Source organism: Schistocerca nitens, chromosome 2, assembly GCF_023898315.1.
Source record: "Schistocerca nitens isolate TAMUIC-IGC-003100 chromosome 2, iqSchNite1.1, whole genome shotgun sequence".
In the NCBI taxonomy this organism is placed as follows: domain Eukaryota; kingdom Metazoa; phylum Arthropoda; class Insecta; order Orthoptera; family Acrididae; genus Schistocerca; species Schistocerca nitens.
This window is the reverse complement of record NC_064615.1, coordinates 401,338,113-401,350,173: the sequence shown is the minus strand read 5'-3', so window position 1 is coordinate 401,350,173 and position 12,061 is coordinate 401,338,113. Positions and strand designations below refer to the sequence as shown.

The window sequence follows — 12,061 nt, the reverse complement described above, 5'->3', positions numbered from 1 at the left end:
TTTAGATGTCACAGGAAGACAAAGGCATATTACCTCTGACAGTTTACTAAGGCACTGTGATATTCAAACAAACCAGCGAGTTGCTTACATCTTTGCAGAATAACTGATGGATTCTAGGAGGTGGAAAGATGATAATTACGTTGGCACAACTGACATTGAGTAGATTTGCTGTTTTAAAGGTGCAGGTAATGGTGGAAAGATGGAATTCCAAGTCAGACAATTTAGTGGAGTAAGTTTGTTGTTGGGGGGTTAATAGATAGTGTCACCAGACATATTTGTAGTCAAGCGTTGGTCCAAGACATTTTGGTATAATATTTGGCTTTATGGGAAGATTAACAGTGATTAAGTCTAAGTCAGGGATGTGAAAATGAAGTGCTTGACTTCCAACATATGAATGGGTGTGAAGTTGTTATATTTGAATTGTTGATGCTCTGATGGCTTAGTCGCACAACGGGCAGGTGTTTAGCACCTGCACTACTATCTTTTATGAGATAAGTGTGGTTAATACAGACATGGATGTACAAAAATCATGTTTACTGTCATTTTTAAAACTTAGGATAAAAGACATTGAGAGGATTATGAAAATGACATAGGCAACAGAATGAGCTGAAACAGTTTAACAGGTAACTGTAGCTAACTGATACATGGACTAAAAGATAGAGCCATAAAACTACTGTGGGCTACTGAAGACTATCATAAGTAAGAATAGATTACAATACTATACCTAGTAGCCTTCTTAATTAAGAGCATAACTGCATTACCAGTACATTTGGTGTGTAGGATACCTATCGGTCATTACCTCATTTAGATTGCTTTGTTTGCTTATCCTATCAAAGCACCGCATAACCACAAAACATTTTTGCTCTGTATGGTTATCCTTCCATCTTATTTAAAAATAAACAGTATTTATAGCAAAACTTATGCTGACAAAATTTAATTCAAGTTTTATTAAAAAATTGTTGATTTATACTGTGAAACACAGGGATGTTGTAGTAAAAATAAAAAACAATACAAATTTATCAATAGCATTACAAAACTGAAGCCATGAGTTCATGGAAGTGTCATATTTGAAGGCAAGTCAAGGTGAGTACACCCCACTGGAGTGACACGTATGCCGTGTGCCATGAATGGATAGTTGACTTCTCTGCTTATTGTGCCTCACTGGCAGCCACTTCTCCTCCCACAGCTGCATGACTGTCTCACTCAAGAGCAAGATGACATCATGCAGGTGAATGGAACATTGTGTCATGTAGTGTTGTATTTGGCTTTCTTATCTGCTTGCTTATTTTCCCAAAGAGTCAAGTGTCCCAGTATCCAGCAGACTGACACATCCTATAGTCCATCAATAAACTGAAGACGAAACACTACTTGTGGTAGGAGAAGTGTCCTTTCCTGGAAGAGTGCTACAGCTGCCATACAGGCAGACTAAAAATTAATTCCCTTTCTAGCACCGAAGTGCAACATATGGTGACTTGCATAAGTTCTGTTTGTGTGCACTTCTGGTGTCAGCTGTGTTACTTGCTAACTTCTGTTTTTTTGTGTAGTGTTAATGAATTTAGTGAAAAGAACACTAACAGGTGTGTTAGCACACTGTGTTGCCACTGATTTGAAAGACACATTGCAGAAACATTGGTATAACTTCATGGAACAGCCTGTATTATAAGCACAATACAACAAAGTCTCATGACTTCACACCAGTAAATAGTGTTACTGCCCATTGCCAACGTTGGCTACTAAACTAGAGCCTGCCATAGCAATACAGCATAGTAGGGAATACTGCAAATGGTACATTGATTCTAACCCTCCCTATAAAAATCACCATCATTCCCTCCAGGTGACCCCCTCCCCTCTCCTTCCTCTCCCCTAAGGAGAAAAAAGAAACATATTATGTGTCACAGAAACCCCCTGTCAATGTCTTAAACTGGATATTGAACTGATTAGAGTAACCCTCATTATCTAATTCAACAAGAGCCGCTGCTATACACTTCCTGACAAAAGAAGTGAAGCACTCAGAAGGGGAGGAAGAAATAAAATGAAACTTCATGAGTTGAAAGGGTATGTGATCTTATTTCAGTGATTGCAAATTGAGTCAAATAAATAAATAACTTGTCAGGATGAGCCCACTTTTCACTATGATGTTGCATCCCTCTGGCCTGGATTTAGGCACTGATTCGGATGGGAAGGGTATCATAAAGCTGTTGTATCTTCTTCTGAGACAAGCTGGCCCACAACTGAGACTGATGAGCAAATCAAAACTTGCAGAGAGCTTGGTCATATTAGCTGTTAGAGGAGTGGTGATGCTGGTGGTGGTAGTGGTTGAGAGGGGTGGGAGGGGGTGGGGGTGGGGGGAGGGTGAAGAACAAGTTTAAACTTGGAGGGAGCTTGCACAAAACAGCCAGCTGATGTGCCCAGCCAGTAGATGCACAGTGGTATGGCAGGGATCCTGATCAGTTCATGGGTGGACACTGCCCGCTCCAGTTTTCACTTGCTGCGCCAGTTACTGCCTGTTCCAGTGCAATTGTTTATGAACAAATTATAAAAGCAGATATAAAATGCTGATTCCATATTTTTATCTGACCTAAGTTCACCATCCTGATTTTAGAAATACAGTAATTTAAAGTAGTACAAAAGGGCCATTTCCAACATTGCAGTAGACATATGAATCCCAGTTCCACCATTTTAACTGACCTATTGCCACTTGAATTTAATAAGTAGTTCAAGTGGGCTGGTTCCACCAGAACCTTGACAACCCTGTATGAGTGATGAGAAGGGGGGGGGGGTATGGACGAGAGGGAGGAGTGAGGAGAGGAGACAGGAAGGAGAAGAGAGAAAGAAGGGGTGACCTTGAAAGGAGATCAAGGAGTGACCTCGAAGGGGACTTTTTTTTTTGGGGGGGGGGGAGATGGCTTTTGCACTAAACCTGCATTCATCCACTAACCACATGCTTGTAGTCCTAGAATTCACTGTGTAAAGCACCAAGTTACTTTATGCTTACAGTAGGTGACACAGCCTGGTAGAAACAGCATGGACTCACCTTCTTGTTCTTCAGTTTGCAGACAGACTATAGACATAAGGAATGTCTGTAGAGGTTGGGTGCAGGGTCACAGATACCTGCTTGTTAGAGAAGTTGTATGTGATAGATGGTTTAGGTATACCAAGGATATCAAGTAGACAGAGGAAAGGGAATGGAACAGATCAATCTTCACAGTAGGTGACTTCACCATGTCTACCTCTCGAGTAGATTTGGTCACTTCTGATCAATTTTTTTTTTAATTTTATTTATTTATTTTTTATTTTTTTCCCCCTGGAAGCCCCTTGCTGTGCTGTACTTACCATCAGCGTAGACAGGTGGTGCGAGCCTGAGGAAGGGTGTACCTGCGGCGCCCCACAGTGGTCGGCGCACATTGTTGCACAGGCCAGCCTGTGCACGGTACCTGCTGGGCGGGCAGCGGGGCGGTGATGGGCAGCCGCCTAACTCTCCCGGCCTGCAACGCATTCAGTACCCCTCCTCACTCCACCATGTCTTTGTAGCAACACTGACGCCACAAATTTCCTCCATTTACAGCGCTTTTAAGTGGGCAATGACAAAATTCTACTGTCTTGCAGTGAAATACTGTGTAAAAGAAAAACTCATTTCTCAGTTTCGTCACATTTCTTTTATTTATGATTTTATTTCAACTGACAAGGTTATGGTCTACAGACGCTCTCTTACATCTAATGAGACATCCTCAGTGACATAACATTACAGTTTGCATAGTACAGAGCAGTCCAGAGATGTAAACTACCCTTCTAAAACAAAAATGATAGATAAACAGAAATTTAAAGTCAAGTAGAATGAGATAGGATTGGGGGGGGGCGGGGGGGGGGGGGGAGGAGGAGGAGGAGTGGCATGATGTATGAGGCTATGTCATCAACATGGTGGATATTTTTGAAGTTATCATCTTGTATGTAACACATAGTTATAATTTTTTAAATAGAAAGGGGAGTCATTGATGTATCAAACATACAGCAAATTACATGAGAAAAACAAAGGTGCTGGAGAGAGGAGCACCCATGTTATCGTGGGGGATTTTAGTCAACACAGCCAGACAGAATCACATGTTTATGACACAGTCATAACCGGTTTTGGTCATACAATGACCATCTTCAGAATAATAGGTGCTAAGAAACGAACTCAACTCCAGAACAAAATTATGGTTGTAGGATTACTGGCAGTATCTGTAGCTGAATACTGCTTCAGTCTGATAGACTGTATCTAACAAGACTTTCACATGCAGATTGTAAGACACAGAAGTTGCTTACAAAGTATTGTTAAGTCGTTCAGGAGCTGAATTCGACATGCTATGCATAACTGAAAAGGAAGTCAAGCAAGATGTGATGCAAATAGAGGCAGCTTATTAAAGAGCCAGAGCTGAATTTAGCAGGTTTGTAACTAAATGTGTGAATGATCCACTAATGTGTCAGATAATACAGTCTGAGATGGCAAATGGAGACAGAGAAATTACTGCCCAGGGGAAGAAAATTGCAAGAAAGTTCTCACATACCACAGAAAAATTGCAAAAAAGCTCTCACAGACTGCAGAAGGTGCTGCTAATGATACACTTTTCCAAAGTAACATCAAAATGGAAACTCAGACTAAGCTGAAACAGTTCTGGAAACAGAAATCTCTGTATGGTCTTTTCCCAAGCCGTATGGAGAATTTAAATATTGACAGACATCAGACGCACCTCTTATTTAGAAGAGGAAAAATGAGTGCAGAGACAGTAACTCTAGTAGTAGCTGCTCAATAACAAGCCTTGAAGGCAAAGAACTGTGAAAAAGCTAAACTGAAAAACACTCAAGATGACAGATGTTAACTTTGTGTAGCATGCCATTAGATCATGGACCACATAATACCAGGCTGTCCTACATTAGTAAAGAATGAGTACCTCAAGAGACACAATAAGGTGTGCACATAGCTTTACTGGCAAATATACAGCATTCTTGGGGTACCAAATCTCTCCAACAAAGGATACAACTAGACACCTAAAGTGGCTATGACCACTCGATACAACACTGTCCCATATGACCAACAAATTTATACTGATCACACGGTTGCAGCTAAACAGCCATATACAATACCACCTCTTTAATCACTGTATCAGTAACATGAGATGGGATCATTAATGTGGTATGTACACTAATGTCCCTGTCATCATTGTGCCCTGGGATCAATATCACATGAAATGAAGGATGCTGTGTGTAGAATTCCAGTATGTAGTAAAAACACAATGAAATATAAAATATAATATTGTTTTTTTGGAAGACAACACTGCACGTAACATCTGATCTTTACATAATCTCCCTCAACATCCATGAAGTTAGCAAGCTTCCTAATTCTGCCCTAGAAAGAGCTCTGTGGCATTGTGCAGTACCTCCACAATTTGGATTCATATGGTGCTCCTTCTTTGGGCCAAAAAGGTGAAAATCTGTTGGACATAGACCTGGGTTGTACAGTGGATGCTCAAGCAATTCAGTTCTAAGATTCTGAATGGACTGGATTGTTTTCCCAGGTGTATGAGGGGGCAGGAATTATGTTGAAGCAAAAGCAATGCCTCTTGAAATCTTCCCTCTCCTCTTCATTTTGATTTTGGGTTTTAGATATCATGGTAGACCACATTACATGTCACTGTTCACTTTTAATCTTTATGAGTGTAATGAAACAGTAATGGACATTTTATATCCCGTAGCAGTATAATAATCAACTATCCTACAGAACGTTGGATTTTGGACTTTTTTGCTATCAGAAAAGACAGACATTTTCATTTCTTGCTCTGTCACTTACTCTAAGGTTCATATTGATGGGCACACATCTCATCAACAGTTACCATGCAAATGAGAAAGACATCTTCTTCCTCTTTAAAATACCTCAAATGTGATTTCAACATTTCCAACTTTTTCTGTTTGCAAAACTTCCTGGCAGATTAAAACTGTGTGCTGGACTGGAGACTGAACACTGGACCTTTGCCCTTCCCAGGTGAGTGCTCTACCAACTGAGCTACCCACAGCAGACACTGATAAGATATCAAAATGGTGCAAAAACTGGCAACTTGCTTTAAATGTTCAGCAACGTAGAACTGTGGACTTCAAAAAGTGAAATACTGCAGTACCCTATGAATATAATATCAGTGAGTCACAGTAGAATCGGAAAACTCATCCAGTACCAGACTGTAAAACTTTCTAGGGGCAGGAAATGGAACGATCACATAGGGTCAGTAGTGGGTAAAGCAGGTAGCAAACTTTGGTTTATTGGTAGAATGCTAGGCAAATGCCACCAGTCTACAAAGGATATTGCTTACTAATAACTCATGCAACCCATCCTAGAATATTGCTTAGGTATGTGGAGCCTACACCAATTAGGACTAACAGGGGATACTGAATGCATACATGGAAGGGTAGCAAGAATGGCCACAGTTTTTTTTTACCCACAGGAGAGTGTCACAGAGTTAAAAGAACTGAACTAGCAGACTCTTGAAGATAGATGGAAGCTATCCTGACAAGTCTACTTGCAAAGTTTCAAGAACCTACTTTAAATGATGACTCCCGGAATATACTACAGCCCCCTCCATATCACTCCTGTAGGGACCTCGAGGACAAGATTAGATTAATTACAGCATGCACAGACACATTTAAACAGTGATTCTTCCTGTGCTTTATAAGAGAATGGAACTGGTTCAAAATGGTTTAAATGGCTCTGAGCACTATGGGACTCAACTGCTGAGGTCATTAGTCCCCTAGAACTTAGAACTAGTTAAACCTAACTAACCTAAGGACATCACAAACATCCATGCCCGAGGCAGGATTCGAACCTGCGACTGTAGCGGTCTTGCGGTTCCAGACTGCAGCGCCTTTAACCGCACGGCCACTTCGGCCGGCATGGAACTGGAAAAAGCCCTAAAACTTGTACAGTAGGACATATCCTTTGTTATGCACTTCACAGTGGTTCACAGAGTACTGATGTAGATGTAAACTCACGACCTCCCTTCACAGCTTTCCATCTGCCAGTAGAGGAGAATATTGTATATTAGAATACTTTTCAGACTTTCACTTCCATTCAATGTTATGTACTGCAATTGAGAAAATGTCATTACTGTATTTAGTAGTCTATGTGTTACATTATTACTCTAGTTACACATAAGCAGTCAGTAATTGAAACCAAGCTAAGAAGAAGTATTATCAGAAACCAGATATAAATTAAAAACATTTTCAAATAGAAGCTATTGGAAACTGACACGAATTTCCATCTTCAAGACAGGGAAAATTGTTAGGACATTAAAGAAATTCAATTCATTTGCAAATATCATGTGTTTCATGATAGAAGACTCTCTGTTTCAAGGTAGAAGATTATGTATGACTGATGAAGTATGGCTTAAATATCCACATGTTATGTCAATATTTTAAAAATTTGCAGAATTTTACTCTCCATAAAATTCTGTAACTGAAGAATTAACAATATCCTCCAAATAGCTTTAATATACAGCATTTAAATATGCAGAACCAATAATATTTACAAACACTGCACAAAACACAACATCATGTCTCACAACAAAAACAGTAGTAAATACCACAAACTGATTTCGATGGTGTGGATTCCTTCATTGAAATACTGACCTGGAAACATGATGTGTTCCATGGTACACTGTCCTCCAGATACAATACCTCATCTCCTGTCTTCTAAATGTTCTTGTTTCTGTTTGGCTGTCAGCTGAAATGGCATACAGTGAGCACAAACTTTGTGATCCTTTAGAAATTCACGGATGATTGCAAACACTGAAATGTTGTTAATGTTTATCTCATGGCCAATATCATCAATTCCAGCTTGACAGTTGTCAAGAATCATACACTCAGCTGTCTCTATGTTCCTACCCATGGATAACCTACCAAACATTCTTCGCCACAGGCACATCCACTTTTAAAGAGATTTTTCATTCACTAAACAGCTATTACAGTACTGCAGCTGCAGTCTACAAATAATCTCCGCAGCTTTAGTCACTTCCGAGCACAGCTCATTTCTTCCTTAGTGCTACTGACAACGGGGCACTCATAATACAATCACCACGAATAAAGCTATTCACCAAAACAATTCAGCTAATGCATAAGAGCAACAGTGAGATTAAAGCTTGTCATTGTCAGAGTCAGTGTTGTCAAATTATGGAGTGGAAAAAAAAGGCCTTTACATATTGATTTTGTGAGTAATGACAAATAAAATACATGCCAGTGGTACATAAGAAATTAAATCTGGAGAAGAACTTCACTGATTAGGGAAGAGTGAATAATACTTGGGTGAGATGGAAGATGAGATGGAAAATTTCCAGCTTCTCTTTCTGCCCCAATGTGGCATGCAGTGTTCACTGGCTGTTGTGTCTTCCTCCAGAGATGGAAAATTTCCAGCTTCTCTTTCTGCCCCAATGTGGCATGCAGTGTTCACTGGCTGTTGTGTCTTCCTCCAGAAATGGCATCATATGCATGCAGTAAGGAGCAACAGGAGGTCAGGACACTGCTCCCTCAGCCACTGACAGCCCTCTACACCTTGGCACTGCCACTTCCCACTCAAGTAGCTTCCCCACTAATATCGCAAGGCTGAATGCATCCCGTTTTCTGTACTCCCATTACTGGTACTACTAGGAACTGAACCCGGATCCCCCACATGGCATTCAAGCATGCTGAATACTCAGTTATGGAAGCATGCAGTTGGAAGATAGAAAGCATAAATAAATAGGTATGATTAAAACAGTACCAGTAACTGACATACTCTACAATGATAATGGCTAAAGCTCTAACTGTGGTTTTGTGCCAGTGTCAGTTTACAGTGACTACTCGTCTGGACCTGGAGGTCAGGAAAGCCGCAGTAGTTTAAATTGTTTGTATGCGAATGTCCATGATGCATGGCTGTACGGGCTGTTGTAATCATGAGAGTTGACATGCTGTACAGCTGTGTAAAACAAACAGTTCTCCACAGCAACACAATAAATGCTGAAAACTACAGCAACAAAATAACATCTCATTTTTATGAGGGTTCTTCAATTACTAACTTCTGTTATTTAGTATGTTTTGGTTATTTTTCCCACTGCCAGAAGTTAATAGTTACAAGTAGTTGACTGGCTGACTGATTTTTTTGCTACACTTCATCTGTCCTAGCCCAGTGACATTATAAAACTAATACATCGACATCAAATTACTCGATAATGATACATTGGACACCTCCAACTTCTACATTTACATGTACAGGACGTTTATAAAAAAGTTTAACTTATTTCTGCAAAAGTCAGAACTACACACATCAAAAAAAGCTTTGCATCACCCCGGTTCCCAGAACTCTTGAAGAGTGACACTGACTGTGGATATTGTACCACAGACACAATCCCTTGGACTGTTCAGAGATGTTAACAACCCAAAGATGTAAACAACCATGCATGAGCAGCACCTATTAGACGGAGGGGGTCTGACAGTCGATCAGTTCCAGTCATTCCACCAGGAAGGAGGTACACAGCTAGTGTTGTCTGTAGTTCAACCACGCCTAGATGGTCAATACCACGCTTGGATCGTGTCTGCATTGTTACTTTGTATCATGAAGGTCTCTCAACAAGGAAAGTGTCCAGGCATCCCGGAGTGAACCAAAGCAATGTTGTTCAGACATGGAGGAGATACAGAGAGATAGGAACTGTCGATGACATGCCTCACTCAGGCCACCCAAGGGCTACTACTCCAGTAGACGACCGCTACCTATGGATTATGTCTCGGAGGAACCCTGACAGCAATGCCACCATGTTGGATGACACTTTTCGTGCAGCCACAGGACGTCATATTACGACTCAAACTGTGTGCAATAGGCTGCATGATGTGCAACTTCACTCTCAATGTCCATGGCGAGGTCCATCTTTGCAACCACTACATCATGCAGCATGGTACAGATGGACCCAACAACATGCCGAATGGAACACTCAGGATTGGCATCACTTTCTCTTCACCGATGAGTGCCACACATGCCTTCAACCAGACAATCGTCAGAGACGTGTTTGGAGGCAACTCGATCAGACTGAATGCCTTAGAGCGAGTGCAGTGAGGTGGAGGTTCCCTGCTGTTTTGTGGTGGCATTATGTGGGGCTGATGTACACCACTGGTGGTCATGGAAGGCACCGTAACGGCTGTACGGTAAGTGAATGCACTCCTCTGACCGATAGTGCAACCATATCGGCAGCGTATTGGTGAGGCATTCGTCTTCATGGAAGGAAATTCGCACCCCCATCGTGCACATCTTGTGAATGACTTCCTTTAGGATAATGATATCGCTCGACTAGAGTGGTCAGCATGTTCTCCAGACATGAACCCTATCGAACATGCCTGGGATAGACTGAAAAAGGTTGTTTATGGACAATGTGACCCACCAACCACTCTGAGGGATCTACACCGAATTGCCATTAAGGAGTGGGACAATCTGGACCAACAGTGCCTTGATGAACTTGTGGATAGTATTCCACAATGAATACAGGCATGCATCAATGCAAGAGGACATGCTACTGGGTATTACAGGTACTGGTGTGTACAGCAATCTGGACCACCACCTCTGAAGGTCTCGCTGTATGGTGGTACAACATGCAATGTGTGGTTTTCATGAGCAATAAAAAGGGCAGAAATGATGTTTATGTTGATCTCTATTCCAATTTTCTGTACAGGTTCCAGAACTCTCTGAACCGAAGTGATGTGAAACTTTTTTTGATCTGTGTGGAAGAAACCGATACATGTTGAGATATGGACCAATCTATGTTCTCATTCCCACCTGAGTGTTATGTAAAAGCAGACTCCATAGACAGTGCTTCAGGTGTTTACCACATTCCTGAAACATCCTTCAGCCCTTCTTTGCAGGGCACCAGCCAATCTTACAAATACACAAGGCTGCACTTGGAGAGTGTCACACAATCCTGTAATGTCTGAGCATTGTCGATCAGTTGGGAATACACCAATGCCTTTAAATATACCCATAACCAAAAATCCAACTGATTCAAGTCCAGTCAACAGGTAGGCCATGTCACAGGACCTCTTTGACCAATCCATCACCCATGAGGTACCGTAGCACCATCAGCAGAAAATGGGGTAGTGCGTCATCAAGCGTAAACCACAATCACTGCCTTTCCGCAAGGGTGACATTGTCCAGCAGTGTTGGTAATTTATCGTGCAGAAATCAGTGATACACAGCACCTGTTAATCTGTCTGGTAAAGTGTATGGTCTTATGAGTCTGCCACTCCTGCCCACACTTCGAAACTGAAGAGATACTGATGCCTCACCTTCATGACTACTTGAGGATTTGCATCTGCTGACACGGGCAAACTGTCGTAATATTCTATGCCATCTCCTGTGAATCCTGTCTGTGCCACCGAATACTGCACATTACTCGTCACACGTAAAATGGCCCATATCTCAACATGTATTGGTTTCCATACACGTAATTATAGAAACTTTTCTTCTAGTTTTGGCCAGTACTACCTCATGTAGCAATATGTGGTACTTTTTTAAACACCTTGTGTGTATGTAACAAGCCACTGTGCAGTGAGTGTTGGGAGGCTACATCTTACCAGTACTGTTTATTTTCTGTCTTATTCCATTCACAAACTGAGTGGGGGAAAAATACTGTTTATATGCCTCTGTACATGCCCCAGTTTCTCTTGTCTTATTCTCATGGTTCTTATGTGAAATATATGATGGAGCAGCAGAACCATCTTGCAGTCTTCCTTGAATATCGGTTCTCAATATTCACTCGACAGAATTTCATGAGACTGGTGCTCTCTTTCTCCCAAAGATTTCCATGTAAGTTCTCTGAGCTATTTACACTTTCATATGAGCTACCTGATCTGAATTCACACATCTCTGAACTCGTTCAGTGTCTGCTGTCAAGCTTCCTTGATAAAGACTCCAAACTTTGGTTGCACTAGTGTCTTGGATGCAATTTCTTGCTCTTTCCCAGAACACTTACAATGAATCTAATTCTTTCACTCGCCTTCTCTACTACTGATTTCATTGTGTTAT

General features: G+C 41.2%; 1 protein-coding gene across 2 annotated transcripts in view; it reads right to left on the bottom strand.

Annotated features, from left to right (window-relative positions):
• The window catches only part of LOC126236248 (uncharacterized), a 413,771-nt gene that overhangs the window by 144,185 nt on the left and 257,525 nt on the right, over window positions 1-12,061 (bottom strand). For both annotated transcript variants that reach the window (XM_049945397.1, XM_049945398.1), the window contains exon 5: window positions 3,334-3,485. In XM_049945397.1, the coding sequence (XP_049801354.1) occupies window positions 3,334-3,485 (152 nt within the window). The remainder of the gene's footprint in view (window positions 1-3,333; window positions 3,486-12,061) is intronic.